The sequence below is a fragment of the Barbus barbus genome (assembly GCF_936440315.1).
Source record: "Barbus barbus genome assembly, chromosome: 29".
In the NCBI taxonomy this organism is placed as follows: Eukaryota; Metazoa; Chordata; class Actinopteri; order Cypriniformes; family Cyprinidae; genus Barbus; species Barbus barbus.
This window is the reverse complement of record NC_136757.1, coordinates 3,270,417-3,287,965: the sequence shown is the minus strand read 5'-3', so window position 1 is coordinate 3,287,965 and position 17,549 is coordinate 3,270,417. Positions and strand designations below refer to the sequence as shown.

General features: G+C 35.6%; 1 protein-coding gene across 1 annotated transcript in view; it reads left to right on the top strand.

Annotated features, from left to right (window-relative positions):
- The window catches only part of LOC306849579 (serine/threonine-protein kinase mTOR), a 148,033-nt gene extending 137,209 nt beyond the window's left edge, over positions 1 to 10,824 (top strand). The window contains exons 54-58 of the mRNA XM_079384722.1: positions 2,879 to 2,944; positions 3,239 to 3,319; positions 8,199 to 8,279; positions 8,431 to 8,536; positions 8,688 to 10,824. Coding sequence (XP_079240848.1) covers positions 2,879 to 2,944; positions 3,239 to 3,319; positions 8,199 to 8,279; positions 8,431 to 8,536; positions 8,688 to 8,703 — 350 coding nt within the window. The 3' untranslated portion in view covers positions 8,704 to 10,824. The remainder of the gene's footprint in view (positions 1 to 2,878; positions 2,945 to 3,238; positions 3,320 to 8,198; positions 8,280 to 8,430; positions 8,537 to 8,687) is intronic.
- Positions 10,825 to 17,549: the final 6,725 nt, after the last annotated feature.

The window sequence follows — 17,549 nt, the reverse complement described above, 5'->3', positions numbered from 1 at the left end:
GCGGTCAAAGTACGATATGAACCATGCTAATGCACTTGCCCACAAAGTTTTCTAGACTATTCAAAAGAATGTTGTGGTCGATAGTGTCGAACGCAGCGCTAAGATCCAGTAGCACTAATAGAGAGATACAACCACGATCAGATGATAAAAGCAGGTCATTTGTAACTCTAATGAGAGCAGTCGCAGTACTATGATATCACAAGTAGGGCTGTGCAATTAATCGAAATTCAGTTTCGATTTAAATTTTGGCCTCCAATGATTATGAAAATACAGTAATCGTATTGTTCCTCCATAAAAGGCCAATTTCACGTGCAAATCAGTAAAATCATGTAACGAGACTTGGAAAATGGAACGTGCTTGATTTATTTAAATTGATTAGATTTATTTTGTTTTTAAAAGCATGACAGAGAACATGCGCTTCCTCAGGAAGATTACTGTGCATGCTCTCAGAGACAAACACAACACGGACATGTAAAGTCATCAATTAGCGCCTAAACGGCCAAATACTCGCAAAAATGTGTCAAAATGCGGCGCTTAGTGATTATTCATGTTAACCCTCATCTGTTGTGTAATAAAAGAACGTAAAGAGTTGAGAATGAAAATACTTGTGTAACAGTAAATTGGATCCATGCGGCTCTTAAAGTGACAGCGGGCTATATTCCTGCTGCCGACTGTGTGCTTTATATTAATAATCAAACAGCAAAAGACAAATTCAAAATCACTCACTGCTCTTGACTACTTTGTAGCTTTAATAAGAAACTAAGGAAGTTTAATTCTTACAGTGAAGACTATGCTGTTTTATTTTACATTAGGTTATTCAATTTCTCTAGTAGGCTGTTAACTGAATAGCTACTTAAACTGTGCTTTAATTAATTAATAAAATTTTTTACTTTTGTCTTTTTTATTCTATTGTATGCTGGCAGTTTAATTATTTTCAATAATTGTGAGGGCCTTTTTTGTTGTTTTTAACTAATATTAGTTACTCTGGTATTCTGTGGTACTGAGAATTGTGACATTTTGCTGGTCTCTAAAATGTAGATGTCATAGCAACCTTATTTAAAGAAAAAATATATTTTATATCACTATCTTTAAATAAATCTTTCATATAAAGTTTTGGTCATATTGTCCACTAATAATCATTTTAAATAATCGTGATTACAATATTGGCCAAAATAATCGTGATTATGATTTTTGTCATAATCGAGCAGCCCTAATCACAAGGACCAGCTGTTAATGATCTGTCTGTCACAGACTGCGTGACTTCACCACTTTCTGTTGGAGTTAGTTGGCAAACCAACTAATACAGTTTTGGTTGACTGAGCCTCTTCTCGCCGACTTGCATTTAGTCGACTATTAAAGGGTTAGTTCACCCAAAAATGAAACTTTGCCCATGATTTACTCACCCTCAAAAGCATCCTAAGTCTATATGACTTTCTTCTTTCAGACAAATCCAGTCGGAGTTGTATAAAAAAAAATGTCCTGGCTCTTCCAAGCTTTATAATGGCAGTGGGCAGGTGTTTTCGTTCAGCAGTCCAAAAGAAGTTCATGAAGCGCATCCATCCATAATAAAAAAAAATTGTCTCAAACGGCTCCAGGGGGTGAATAAAAGTGAATAAGCGAATCGATGTGTTTTTGTAAGAAAAATATCTATAAGAATCCATTCCTAAAACATTACAAATAAAAAACAAACTCCAGTGTAACATGAACTTGTACTGATTTCTGATTTAGAAATAGAGCTGCTACCTGATCTTTTGTATGTCCTACTGCAGCTGCTGGATGATATGACTGAGATGTTTGATATGGACAGAATCTGTGTCCTCGTGGAATTTGGCATAGAGAAGGTCCATATGTGGCATGATATGATCGAAAAAAATCCTGATCCTCCAGCAGCATGGACAAAGGCTTCTGCCTCTCAAATGGTAACGGGTCAAAGTCACCTAATCCTTGTATGCTTTCAAAACAGTGGATGAGGTCCTTTTTTGTGCTCTGAAGGCATGTCTGTGAAAGGTTCGTGTAACGTTGCTTGTTCTTGTTCTATTGGCCACTACTGTATCACAAACACCTTTTATGCTGTGGTCATCTGGAAAAAAAGATGGCAAATCCACCAAGGTCATAGAAGTGATAGTTGTGCCATATTTGTAATGGAGTATACAAAAATCAGACCAATGATCTGAGATGTCACCAATTTCATTGATTCCATGTGAAAATATAAAATCAAAAGAATGATTACGACAATAAGTGGGTCCTGTCACATTTTGTCTAACAGTAGAATTTAATATATCTATAAATGCAGTGTTGAGCTCATTATTCTTTTCAAAAGTAATATTATTACTTGTTACTTACTGATGAAGCGTATGGTTATTATTTTATAAAAATAAAGGATGTTTACATGATAAATCCTAAACAGGTCTCGCAATTAGCTTATTATAAAAAGCTACAAATAATTTGTTTACTTATGATTGCGATCTAATATGGATTTTGGTCTTACAATGAGGTCAAAACAAGTTTAGTATTAATCTCATAAATTGTCATGTGTATCTTGATGTTAATTTATGTACCTGTTACTCAGGCATATTTCGTGATGTATTTTGAATTCACATAAGGTCGTTAGAAAATGTTGTGTTTTCTAGAAAGACTTTTGACGCATTACTGGACAACACTGTTGGTGCCCTAGTGACCTGTGTACAGTAGCTAATAGAAATGTCAAAAGGAATTTGTTTTTATTCATTTTATTTATTTATACCATTTTAATTTATTAATTTTGAATATAATTGAAAATATCAACCTAAAATGTTGATGTTAGGTTGATAGTCAGCCTTTTGTTTGTGAAAAAAGTAAACTTTATCAAGTAACTGGAAGTTTATTTTCTCTCCTACAGCAAACACTAAAGGAAACAAGCGCTCCAGGACCAGAACTGACTCCTACACGGCAGGACAGTCTGTTGGTAAGTCTTTGACTTTATCCCCATTCTAATTAATAGTGTTATAGTAGGTGTAAACTCCCCTGTAAAATTGATAAGCAGGAAGATTACAGAAAGTTGTTCCCAAGATTTTGTTCACACTGTCGGAGCTTTCCCATAAATAATGCTTTTATTTACACACATTCCGGACAGTCCCGAAATGACAGTGACATTATGAAGTGACTTCTAAAATACTCATCCGGAATTTCCACCAAAACTAATGCATGTTCTTGGTAATGGATTAATTTTTGTGGTGTCTTTTTGGTATGTTTCATGTAGAAGCCATGGAGGGTATTGACCTGGGAGAAACAACCCACAAAAAGCCTGGGACTACAGTGCCTGAGTCAATTCACTCCTTCAGTAAGTTCTTGAAGACAGTCCTTAAAGTCATTCTACTTTCAAGTCCTCCTGGGTGGTTCTAATTTACAAGCTCAGAACTCATGATTATTATCTAAAGTGAATTTGGTCTGAATTAAATTTACATTTTTAAATTCTGTTCCTTTAGGCTATCTATCAAAAACAACAGGTTTTACCTACGTTATCATTCTTATGCCACCACAAACAATGGGTTTTGTCCTCTAGACCTGATAAACATCAAGTTTGCCAGAAAATAATACTAATTTTGTTAAGTTTTATTCATCAATAGATGTATTTAATCCATGCAAGTCACTGTGCTCATCCAGCTGAATAAGGTGCCAAAATCTATATTTCTTAACACAGTACAAAAGTTGGTCTGCACTCTTTAATTATTTTATTGAAATTAAAGCAGGAGATAAAAAGATAAACATTTCAGCTATCTGACCATTCTTTGTCTCTCAATGATTATGTAGCAAACAACATACATCAGGTGATTATATTTAATCAATCTACAGACACATCAAGAGTTTTAAAGAGTGCAGACCAACCTTTGTAATGTGTGAGTTAATAGATGCATTAAAAATCCAAAGCCTTGTGAATAGGATTCTGACATAGGGCTTCATCCTGGGATTAGAATGATTTCTGAAGGATCATGTGACACTTAAGTGTGTAGTAATGGCTGGAGAAAATTCAGCTTTACCACAACAGGAATAAATTATAAAGTATATATATTTTTTAAAAAAAGTTTTGTTTTAAATTGTAATGATATTTCACAATATTACTGTTTGTAATGTATGTTTGATCAAATAAATGCAGTGTTATGGAAGTATAACTAAAGCGTTACCTTAACTAATGTGTCAAAATGTTTTTTTCAGCCGATGAACGATAAAAAAATTGTCTCAAATAGAATCCATCCAGCTTTAAAAAAAAAAATACTGCATGCACATAATAAAATAATGCGATCATCAAATATTAAACGGCACATAAATCAAAACTGCCTAACTTTACCGATTGAAATTTGACCCAGGAAGTAGTATAGGACTGTGCAAGCTTTGGGGGTGCTTATGGAAGCAATATACTCCATCTACAGTATGTTCATCTCCAACTAGGCTCTATCATCAGTCTGAATCCAATCCAGACATATGCTTTGTGGTTTTCTCAGCTTTTTGTTTAATATATATATATATATATATATATATATATATATATATATATATGCATTAAAAATCCAAAGCCTTGTGAATAGGATTCTGACATAGGGCTTCATCCTGGGAAGAAAAAAAAAGTCTCACAGGTTCCAAAAAGGTTCCAGTGTGTGTATGTGTGTATATATATATATAGCCTGTTCCCTCCAAGCCCTCAGCTCCGCCTTGGCCTCTCAGCTCCACCTTGGTCAGTCGTCGCCATGGACTTTGTGACCTTCGGCTGCGCCTCATTCCTCCACCCCTGCAGCACCATCGGGCTCCTCCATTCCTCCGGCTTCACCTCTGTCCTCACTAAAACCATTGTCGACTCCTGTACCCTGACTCCACCTTGGCTGCTTGTCACCATGTCTCTGCTTTGGTTTCCTGGTCCACCTGTGTTGCTCAATCTCTCAGTCCATCAGACTCTGCCTGGGCCTCCACATCTGCCAGCGTCACCTCTTGTCGTTTGGGCTCAAAAGTCCACCATGGACTTTTTTTCAAGACACATTGCTGTGTGACATCAACATGCGTTTAGCATTATTTCAATCACCCTATGAACATTTAAGTTTACCTGAAACCAAAAAATGTTTCATATTCAATTATATTCAACATTCAACTCCCACAAAATGCAATTCACCAACAAATATTTGATAAGAACACACAATAGAAATTATTAGCATTAAAGGAAAGCTAATGTTTTCCATTAGTATAAGCACAAATAAGTAAAGTAAAACAAACCTTTTAATGTTTCAATTATTAAATAAAGCCGAATAATATGCTATCATATGATTCAGGATTTAGAAATCGTTCTGGAAATTGGGGGGAATTCCCTTGTTCAGAAGCTGTATCTGAAATGATATTGGGTATAATGTTTTTTTTCAGAAATTAGAATTGCATAAATAGTGCAATGAGGTTAGTGTGTTTTAAAAAGCAGTTAATGGGTTTTTAATAATTTAACACATTTTTTCCCATAATTAACTGCATAAAATTAATGTTAAATCAAAAGCCCTGGTAATATTCTTCTACTGTATACAGTAAAACATATACAAGTAGTCAGAATTGTTGGTACCCTTGGTAAATATGATCAAAGAAGGCTGTGTAAATAAATCTGCATTGTTAATCCTTTTTATCTATTAATTAAAAAAATTCACAAAAATCTAACCTTTCATTGGAGAATAAGTATTTAAAATTGGGGGGAAATATCATTATGAAATAAATGTTTTTCTATTAACGGTACCCTTTTATTCAATCATTCTGAAACCTCCATTTGCCAAAATATTATTGGAGTTTTCTCCTATAATGCCTGATGAGGTTAGAGAACACCTGACAAGAGATCAGAGACCATTCCTTCATCCAGAATCTCTCCAGATCCTTTAGATTCACAGCTCCATGACGGTGCTTCTCCTCTTCGGTTCACCGCACTCATTTTCTACAGGGTTCAGGTCAGAGGACTGGAATGGCCATAGCGGAAGCTTGGTTTTGTGCTCAGTGACCCATTTTTGTGTTGTTTTTAAGGTTTGTGTTTGGATTATTGTACGGTTGGAAGATCCAAACATGGCCCATTATAAGATTTCTAACAGAATCAGTCACTTTTTGATTTTTTATCTGTTGGTATAGAATCCATGTGTCTAAAGATGTCCAGGACCTCCAGCAGAAATATAGGCCCTCGACATTAAAAATACAGCAGTATATTTCATTGTACACATGGGGTACTTTTTATCCCTATGTTCACCAAACCTTGAGTGTTTGCTGCTAAAAAGCTAATTTTTTAGTTACATCTGACCATAGAAGCCAGTCTTATTTGAAGTTCCAGTCATGTCTGACAACAGAATATGCTGGAGATTGTTTTTTGGTGAAAGCATTTTCTTTTCTTTTTTTTCTTTTTTTTTTTTCTTGAAACCCTCCCAAACAACATGAAGGTGCTGTTTGATCATTTTTTTTAAGGTTTTCTGACCCGAAACTCAAAATTTTTCTACAATTCTCCAGCTGTAATGCTTGGGGAGTCTTTAACCACTCAAACTCTCCTTCTCACCGTGCATTAGGACGATATAGACATGTCTTCTTCCAGGCAGATTCATAACATTTTCTGTTGATTGGAATTTCTAAATTATTGCCCTGATGGTGGAAATGGGAATTTTCACTGCTCTAGCTCTTTTCTTGAAGCCACTTTCTAATTTGTGAAGCTCAATTATCTTTTGCTGCACATCAGAAATATAGTATTTGGTTTTTCTCATTGTGATGGATGATTAATTTGGAATTTGGCCTTTGTTTTGTTTTCCCTCCTATTTATACTTCTGTGAAACCGGAAGCCATGGCTGGATAATTTCATGTTCATAATCACACTGGTGTGCTCAAAATTGTGACTATAAATGGGAATATATTTCAGATATATTTTACTCATAAGAATTTCTAGGGGTACCAGTAATGTATTTGAGAAAAAAACAGTCCAACATGTATTTGAGAAAAAAACATTTATTTCATAATGATATTTCCCCCCGTTTTAAATTCTTATTCTCCAGTGAAAGCTTAGATTTTTGTGATTTAAAAAAAAATATATCAAAAGGATTAACAATGCACATTTATTTTCACAGCCTTCTTTATCATATTTACCATGGGTACCAACAATTCTGACCACGTGTGTAAGCACTTATCACATTTTTGTGAGTAGCAGTCAACCTTGCCTTGCCAATGGGTTAGATTTGACATTCTCAAGCCAACATAATTAAGCTATAAAAGTTTTAAAGGAATCGTCAGTTTTAAAGGACCTGACCTACATTTCACTGCTGGTTATACTCTGTATAACCAGCAGTGAAATGTAGGTCAGGTCCTTTAAAACTGACGAAATGTAGGTCAGGTCCTTTAAAACCTCTCCGAGGCCTGACGCCACACCCACTGTGTCTGTCGTTTGCTCCTCCCGCCACAACATACACAATGTATGTTGTGGCGGGAGGAGCAAACGACAGACACAGTGGGTGTGGCGTCAGGCCTCGGAGAGGTTTTTATTAAACAATAAAAATCAAAAATAGTGTCCAAGGGGAAAAAGTGTCCAAAATAAACAGGGGATCTGGTGTCCTCGTCGTGCTGCGGGGCTTGTGAAGGAGGGCAGTGTTCAGGAGGGAAGGGTCCAGGGAAGGGGCGGAGTCCGGTGGCCGCACACGCTCCCCTCTCGGGTCCGGGTGCGAGTGGCAGCGGCTTCTTCCAGTGGCGACATCCTACTCCTAGGCCCCCGGAGCTTCTGGGGGACTCGACGGCATCCTGGCCCGTCAGCCGTGTGCGGCAGTCCTCCTACTCGACGCGCCCTTCCTGGACCCACGAGGACACCAGCGTGCATGCACGGGGAAGAGACAGGTCTCCCGAGGAGAGGCGCGCTCTGCATTTAAACGGCGGCGGTGATGAGGCTCTATTCACATCAGGTGCGCCTCATCACACGCCGCCAGCCCTGGCTTTTTCAGCGCCCCTCCTCTCTCACACACCCACTCCCGTCGGGAGCCTGGTGAAGGGCGGCGAATACGGGACGGGTGGTGATGATGATAAGGGGGGAGGCAGCCGACTCGTCACAATGTGAAAAATAAAAATCTTCAATCTTCAATCAAGAAGAATCTGCTTACTCTTAATCTGCTTAATGATCAGGTTTCAGGATGCGTGTTTTTCAGTATGTTTATCATTGAAAATGTTACTTTATTATTTTCTTCCTTCAGTTGGAGATGGCCTTGTGCAGCCTGAGGCCTTGAACAAGAAAGCCATCCAAATTATCAACAGGGTGCGGGACAAGCTAACTGGTGAGCAAAACTCATTCACTCTCTGACCACAGAGCACTAACACAGGAATTTCTAAGTGACAATACACAATTCTAATACTATCATTCATTATCACAAATCAACAGGTAGTAAAACAAATAATAATGGATTTATGTGAATTTACTTCTTCTAGGACGAGACTTTTCCCATGATGAGACTTTGGACGTACCAACTCAAGTGGAGCTGCTCATCAAACAAGCTACATCGCATGAAAACCTGTGCCAGTGTTACATTGGATGGTATGTGTTTTATTTTATTGCTGAAAAATTGTAAGAAGTTGCACAAATATTCATTTATATGTTTTTTCTTCAGCATAGCTCAGAATGTGTCATTTTATGCTGTGATATTGTTTTGTGTGTTTACAGTCTTTTTTTCTCTTATTCTCTTTAGGTGCCCTTTTTGGTAGAGCTTCTTTTATTGTTCCTGCTTTCTTTTTATGTATTTTACTGTACAATTCACCTGGGATGGTGACGTAAACACATATGCTCACATTTTTCCAAATCAACCTTAGTTCTCAAGCTCTGTGAAAATTAAAGTTGTGCTTGTCGATCACTTCAATCTCTAAGCAACCTCAGAAAAATCTGAAGAATATCATCTTGTTTTGTGTTATATGTGTGTGTAACATTGTCACTGATTTTTGTTACTTGAAATGATTTGTAACCGTTAAGATCATCTTGCTCTGTTGATTGCCTGTTATTTCAATAAGAACTCAGAAGAACTACCAAGAATTGTCCAGGTCAAATACCACCAAACAAATCAAAGAGTTAAATAAAAATGAGAGACTGTTTCACATAGAAAATGTAACATTAAAGTGAGATGTGTAAATGTTCACCACAATAGAAATGTGGATGGAGATTTATATGACTACATGAATAGTAAATACTGACAAAATCTTATATTGCTAATGGAGGAGAAAGTGAGCAATATATGTCAATGTTCCAGTTTTACAGCAAACTCCATGCGCTGTAGCTGTGCTCAGTATTTGGAAAAATATGCTTGCTGTTATCAAAATGAATTTTCACTTCGGTTCTACACAGGTGTTGATTTTCAATGCTCTTTAAAATCTATCATGAAGGAAAAAGTCTAACTTCCTTAAGAAGCCCCCTCCCCCCCAGATGTCTTGAAAAAATAAATGCATTTTGAAATAACTGACCTTTTTTCACATTGTTGAATTGCTTTTCACTAAATGATAATTGGACTTTTTTTTGCACTGATAATCTTAGAAAAAGAAACAGCAAGAGTTGTGCCGTTGTTAAAATTACCAGGCCTTGGGGGAGAAAATTTCCCCATTTCCAAAAGTGGTCAATAAGTCAAGTCAATATTATTTGTATGCGCTTTTAACAATGCAAATTGTGTCAAAGCAGCTTTACATCGGCTTGATATAAAGCTGGGTGGCTTTATACCAGCGTTACAGTATTTAGACGGGGAAATAGTTTGTCGAAATTGTGTCATTCTCCTCTGGCCAGACAAAATCAGCAGTTTAAATCTAGGCTAAAGCAGAAGCAGATTGTGCAAAGGACTCATCTGGTTCGTGTGGTTTTGTTCCGATGGCCGTCTTGGAGACAGGGTCTTCACTGGGGATCAGTCTCTGGGGCTCATCTAGGTGTCCTAGCTGTAGAGGTAAATTCTAGATGCTGATCCACCATCTGATCTGGATCTGGGTGGCTATGGTGACCTCGGAATAAGAAAGAAACAGACTAATATTAGCATAGATGCCATTCTTCTAACAATGTAACAAGTACATCAGGTGTTTTGGGAAGTGTTCCCGGTTCTGGTTGACCTAATTAATGCAGCCTAACAGTCCTTTAACGGATTTGAATTATAGAAATGCGATAGTGTATTATGTGTAAGCCAGGTTAAAGAGATGGGTCTTTAATCTAGATTTAAACTGATTGGTATGATACCAATCACAAGTGCAGTTTACTGCCACAAATTGATGGCGGTCAGATAAGTACAGTTTGAACCATGCCAGTGCACTTCCAATATAATTTTCTAGTCTATTTAAAAGAATGTTGTGGTCGATGGTATCAAACGCGGCACTAAGATCCAATAGCACTAATAGAGAGATACAACCACGATCAGATGATAAAAGCAGGTCATTTGTAACTCTAATGAGAGCAGTCTCAGTACTATGATATGGTCTAAAACTTGACTGGAAATCCTCACATATATAATTTTTCTCTAAGAAGGAACATAGCTGTGATGATACTACCTTTTCTTTTGCTGTGATGATACTACCTTTGACAGAAAAGGGAGATTCGAGATCGATCTGTAATTAGTTCTTTGGGGTCAAGGTGTGGTTTTTTTAATGAGAGGCTTAATAACAGCCAGTTTGAAGGTTTTTGGGATGTGTGGGTACCCCTTTATTTTATTTAAATTTGTTTATTTTCTTTTATTTATTAATAACTGTTAATTTTGTATCAATGTGAATATGTATTTGCTATACATGTATATGCATATTTCCCTTTGGTTGGTTGAAATGTTTTGTGATATGTTGTTCTTTTCTTTATAATAAATATTTGATTACAAAAAAAGAATAAAGCATGGCCACATAAAAGATGCATCTACCATATGAAATGAAATGTTATTTGCAAAGCAGAAAGACAGATTTCAATATGTTAGGAGTACTATACTCATGAAGTTATGTTAGAGCTGCTAAGCAAATGAAGAGAATGCAAGGCCACAGATGCTGAAAAGCTTCTTTCTCAGTGAGAGAAAGTTGGTTTATGCAATTTTAAGAGTAAAGCTCAAGTACATGAAAGATGTTTCTTTCTCATGAAATGTAATCTTATTTGAAATGCAGAAGACAGATTTTCATGTGTTAAAGTTTTTTTGCAGAGCAAGTCATGTTTGAGACAAAATGCACATTATCACTAGTTTAAAGGTTTAAACTAGTGATAATGTGCATTGAAGCTCAAACACGACTTGCTCTGCAAAAAAACTTGAAAATCTGTCTTCTGCATTGCAAATAACATTACATTTCATGAGAAAGAAACATCTTTCATATACTTGAGCTTTTCTCTTAAAATTGCATAAACCAGCTTTGTCTCACTGAGAAAGAAGTTTTTCAGCATCTGTGGCCTTGCATTCTCTTAATTTGCTTACGTTGCACTAAACACAGCATTAGTGTTTTTAGAAGGTTTAAACTAGTGATAATGTGCATTGAAGCTCAAACATGACTTGCTCTGCAAAAAAACTTTAACACATGAAAATCTGTCTTCTGCATTGCAAATAACATTACAGTTCATGAGAAAGAAACATCTTTCATGTACTTGAGCTTTACACTTAAAATTGCATAAAACAACTTTGTCTCACTGAGAAAGAAGCATTTCAGCATCTGTGGCCTGGCATTCTCTTCATTTGCTTAGTTGCACTAAACACAGCATTAGTGTTCTAAGAAGGTTTAAACTAGTGATAATGTGCATTTTAGCTCAAACACGACTTGCTCTGCAAAAAAACTTGAAAATCTGTCTTCTGCATTGCAAATAAGATTACATTTCATGAGAAAGAAACATCTTTGATGTACTTGAGCTTTACTCTTAAAATTGCATAAAACAACTTTGTCTCACTGGGAAAGAAGTTTTTCAGCATCTGTGGCCTTGCATTCTCTTCATTTGCTTACGTTGCACTAAACACAGCATTAGTGTTTTTAGAAGGTTTAAACTAGTGATAATGAGCATTGAGTCTCAAACATGACTTGCTCTGCAAAAAAACTTTAACGCTTGAAAATCTGTCTTCTGCATTGCAAATAAGATTATATTTCATGACAAAGAAACATCTTTCATGTACTTGAGCTTTACACTTAAAATTGCATAAAACAACTTTGTCTCACTGAGAAAGAAGTTTTTCAGCATCTGTGGCCTTGCATTCTCTTAATTTGCTTACGTTGCACTAAACACAGCATTAGTGTTTTTAGAAGGTTTAAACTAGTGATAATGTGCATTTTAGCTCAAACACGACTTGCTCTGCAAAAAAACTTGAAAATATGTCTTCTGCATTGCAAATAACATTACAGTTCATGAGAAAGAAACCTTTCATATACTTGAGCTTTTCTCTTAAAATTGCATAAACCAATTTTCTCTCACTGAGAAAGAAGCATTTCAGCATCTGTGGCCTTGCATTCTCTTAATTTGCTTACGTTGCACTAAACACAGCATTAGTGTTTTTAGAAGGTTTAAACTAGTGATAATGTGCATTGAAGCTCAAACATGATTTGCTCTGCAAAAAAACTTTAACACATGAAAATCTGTCTTCTGCATTGCAAATAAGATTATATTTCATGACAAAAAACATCTTTCATGTACTTGAGCTTTACACTTAAAATTGCATGAAACAACTTTGTCTCACTGAGAAAGAAGTTTTTCAGCATCTGTGGCCTTGCATTCTCTTAATTTGCTTACGTTGCACTAAACACAGCATTAGTGTTTTTAGAAGGTTTAAACTAGTGATAATGTGCATTTTAGCTCAAACACGACTTGCTCTGCAAAAAAACTTGAAAATCTGTCTTCTGCATTGCAAATAAGATTACATTTCATGAGAAAGAAACATCTTTGATGTACTTGAGTTTTACTCTTAAAATTGCATAAACCAGCTTTCTGTCATTGAGAAAGACGTTTTTCAGCATCTGTGGCCTTGCATTCTCTTAATTTGCTTAAGTTGCACTAAACACAGCATTAGTGTTTTTAGAAGGTTTAAACTAGTGATAATGTGCATTTTGTCTCAAACATGACTTGCTCTGCAAAAAAACTTTAACACATGAAAATCTGTCTTCTGCATTGCAAATAACATTACCGTTCATGAGAAAGAAACATCTTTCATATACTTGAGCTTTTCTCTTAAAATTGCATAAACCAGCTTTCTCTCACTGAGAAAGAAGCATTTCAGCATCTGTGGCCTGGCATTCTCTTCATTTGCTTAGTTGCACTAAACACAGCATTCGTGCTCTTAGAAGGTTTAAACTCGTGATAATGTGCCTTGAAGCTCAAACATGACTTGGTCTGCAAAAAAACTTTAACACATGAAAATCTGTCTTCTGCATTGCAAATAACATTACATTTCTTGAGAAAGAAACATCTTTCATATACTTGAGCTTTTCTCTTAAAATTGCATAAACCAGCTTTGTCTCACTGAGAAAGAAGTTTTTCAGCATCTGTGGCCTTGCATTCTCTTCATTTGCTTACGTTGCACTAAACACAGCATTAGTGTTTTTAGAAGGTTTAAACTAGTGATAATGTGCATTGAAGCTCAAACATGATTTGCTCTGCAAAAAAACTTTAACACATGAAAATCTGTCTTCTGCATTGCAAATAAGATTATATTTCATGACAAAGAAACATCTTTCATGTACTTGAGCTTTACACTTAAAATTGCATGAAACAACTTTGTCTCACTGAGAAAGAAGTTTTTCAGCATCTGTGGCCTTGCATTCTCTTAATTTGCTTAAGTTGCACTAAACACAGCATTAGTGTTTTTAGAAGGTTTAAACTAGTGATAATGTGAATTTTCTCTCAAACATGACTTGCTCTGCAAAAAAACTTTAACACATGAAAATCTGTCTTCTGCATTGCAAATAACATTACAGTTCATGAGAAAGAAACATCTTTCATATACTTGAGCTTTTCTCTTAAAATTGCATAAACCAGCTTTCTCTCACTGAGAAAGAAGCATTTCAGCATCTGTGGCCTGGCATTCTCTTCATTTGCTTAGTTGCACTAAACACAGCATTAGTGTTCTAAGAGGGTTTAAACTAGTGATAATGTGCCTTGAAGCTCAAACATGACTTGCTCTGCAAAAAAACTTTAACACATGAAAATCTGTCTTCTGCATTGCAAATAACATTACAGTTCATGAGAAAGAAACATCTTTCATGTACTTGAGCTTTACACTTAAAATTGCATAAAACAACTTTCTCTCACTGAGAAAGAAGCATTTCAGCATCTGTGGCCTGGCATTCTCTTCATTTGCTTAGTTGCACTAAACACAGCATTAGTGTTCTAAGAAGGTTTAAACTAGTGATAATGTGCATTGAAGCTCAAACACGACTTGCTCTGCAAAAAAACTTGAAAATCTGTCTTCTGCATTGCAAATAACATTACATTTCTTGAGAAAGAAACATCTTTCATATACTTGAGCTTTTCTCTTAAAATTGCATAAACCAGCTTTGTCTCACTGAGAAAGAAGTTTTTCAGCATCTGTGGCCTTGCATTCTCTTCATTTGCTTATGTTGCACTAAACACAGCATTAGTGTTTTTAGAAGGTTTAAACTAGTGATAATGTGCATTTTAGCTCAAACACGACTTGCTCTGCAAAAAAACTTGAAAATCTGTCTTCTGCATTGCAAATAAGATTACATTTCATGAGAAAGAAACATCTTTGATGTACTTGAGTTTTACTCTTAAAATTGCATAAACCAGCTTTCTGTCATTGAGAAAGACGTTTTTCAGCATCTGTGGCCTTGCATTCTCTTAATTTGCTTAAGTTGCACTAAACACAGCATTAGTGTTTTTAGAAGGTTTAAACTAGTGATATGTGCATTTTGTCTCAAACATGACTTGCTCTGCAAAAAAACTTTAACACATGAAAATCTGTCTTCTGCATTGCAAATAACATTACAGTTCATGAGAAAGAAACCTTTCATATACTTGAGCTTTTCTCTTAAAATTGCATAAACCAGCTTTCTCTCACTGAGAAAGAATCATTTCAGCATCTGTGGCCTGGCATTCTCTTCATTTGCTTACGTTGCACTAAACACAGCATTAGTGTTCTAAGAAGGTTTAAACTAGTGATAATGTGCATTGAAGCTCAAACACGACTTGCTCTGCAAAAAAACTTGAAAATCTGTCTTCTGCATTGCAAATAACTACATTTCTTGAGAAAGAAACATCTTTCATATACTTGAGCTTTTCTCTTAAAATTGCATAAACCAGCTTTGTCTCACTGAGAAAGAAGTTTTTCAGCATCTGTGGCCTTGCATTCTCTTCATTTGCTTACGTTGCACTAAAAACAGCATTAGTGTTTTTAGAAGGTTTAAACTAGTGATAATGTGCATTTTGTCTCAAACATGACTTGCTCTGCAAAAAAACTTTAACATATGAAAATCTGTCTTCTGCATTGCAAATAACATTACATTTCATGAGAAAGAAACATCTTTCATATACTTGAGCTTTTCTCTTAAAATTGCATAAACCAGCTTTGTCTCACTGAGAAAGAAGTTTTTCAGCATCTGTGGCCTTGCATTCTCTTCATTTGCTTACGTTGCACTAAACACAGCATTAGTGTTTTTAGAAGGTTTAAACTAGTGATAATGAGCATTGAGTCTCAAACATGACTTGCTCTGCAAAAAAACTTTAACGCTTGAAAATCTGTCTTCTACATTGCAAATAAGATTATATTTCATGACAAAGAAACATCTTTCATGTACTTGAGCTTTACACTTAAAATTGCATAAAACAACTTTGTCTCACTGAGAAAGAAGTTTTTCAGCATCTGTGGCCTTGCATTCTCTTAATTTGCTTACGTTGCACTAAACACAGCATTAGTGTTTTTAGAAGGTTTAAACTAGTGATAATGTGCATTTTAGCTCAAACACGACTTGCTCTGCAAAAAAACTTGAAAATATGTCTTCTGCATTGCAAATAACATTACAGTTCATGAGAAAGAAACATCTTTCATATACTTGAGCTTTTCTCTTAAAATTGCATAAACCAATTTTCTCTCACTGAGAAAGAAGCATTTCAGCATCTGTGGCCTGGCATTCTCTTCATTTGCTTACGTTGCACTAAACACAGCATTAGTGTTTTTAGAAGGTTTAAACTAGTGATAATGTGCATTGAAGCTCAAACATGATTTGCTCTGCAAAAAAACTTTAACACATGAAAATCTGTCTTCTGCATTGCAAATAAGATTATATTTCATGACAAAAAACATCTTTCATGTACTTGAGCTTTACACTTAAAATTGCATGAAACAACTTTGTCTCACTGAGAAAGAAGTTTTTCAGCATCTGTGGCCTTGCATGCTCTTAATTTGCTTAAGTTGCACTAAACACAGCATTAGTGTTTTTAGAAGGTTTAAACTAGTGATAATGTGCATTTTAGCTCAAACACGACTTGCTCTGCAAAAAAACTTGAAAATCTGTCTTCTGCATTGCAAATAAGATTACATTTCATGAGAAAGAAACATCTTTGATGTACTTGAGTTTTACTCTTAAAATTGCATAAACCAGCTTTCTGTCATTGAGAAAGACGTTTTTCAGCATCTGTGGCCTTGCATTCTCTTAATTTGCTTAAGTTGCACTAAACACAGCATTAGTGTTTTTAGAAGGTTTAAACTAGTGATAATGTGCATTTTGTCTCAAACATGACTTGCTCTGCAAAAAAACTTTAACACATGAAAATCTGTCTTCTGCATTGCAATTAACATTACCGTTCATGAGAAAGAAACATCTTTCATATACTTGAGCTTTTCTCTTAAAATTGCATAAACCAGCTTTCTCTCACTGAGAAAGAAGCATTTCAGCATCTGTGGCCTGGCATTCTCTTCATTTGCTTAGTTGCACTAAACACAGCATTCGTGCTCTTAGAAGGTTTAAACTCGTGATAATGTGCCTTGAAGCTCAAACATGACTTGGTCTGCAAAAAAACTTTAACACATGAAAATCTGTCTTCTGCATTGCAAATAACATTACATTTCTTGAGAAAGAAACATCTTTCATATACTTGAGCTTTTCTCTTAAAATTGCATAAACCAGCTTTGTCTCACTGAGAAAGAAGTTTTTCAGCATCTGTGGCCTTGCATTCTCTTCATTTGCTTACGTTGCACTAAACACAGCATTAGTGTTTTTAGAAGGTTTAAACTAGTGATAATGTGCATTGAGTCTCAAACATGACTTGCTCTGCAAAAAAACTTTAACGCTTGAAAATCTGTCTTCTGCATTGCAAATAAGATTACATTTCATGAGAAAGAAACATCTTTGATGTACTTGAGTTTTACTCTTAAAATTGCATAAACCAGCTTTCTGTCATTGAGAAAGACGTTTTTCAGCATCTGTGGCCTTGCATTCTCTTAATTTGCTTAAGTTGCACTAAACACAGCATTAGTGTTTTTAGAAGGTTTAAACTAGTGATAATGTGCATTTTGTCTCAAACATGACTTGCTCTCAAAAAAACTTTAACATATGAAAATCTGTCTTCTGCATTGCAAATAACATTACATTTCATGAGAAAGAAACATCTTTCATATACTTGAGCTTTT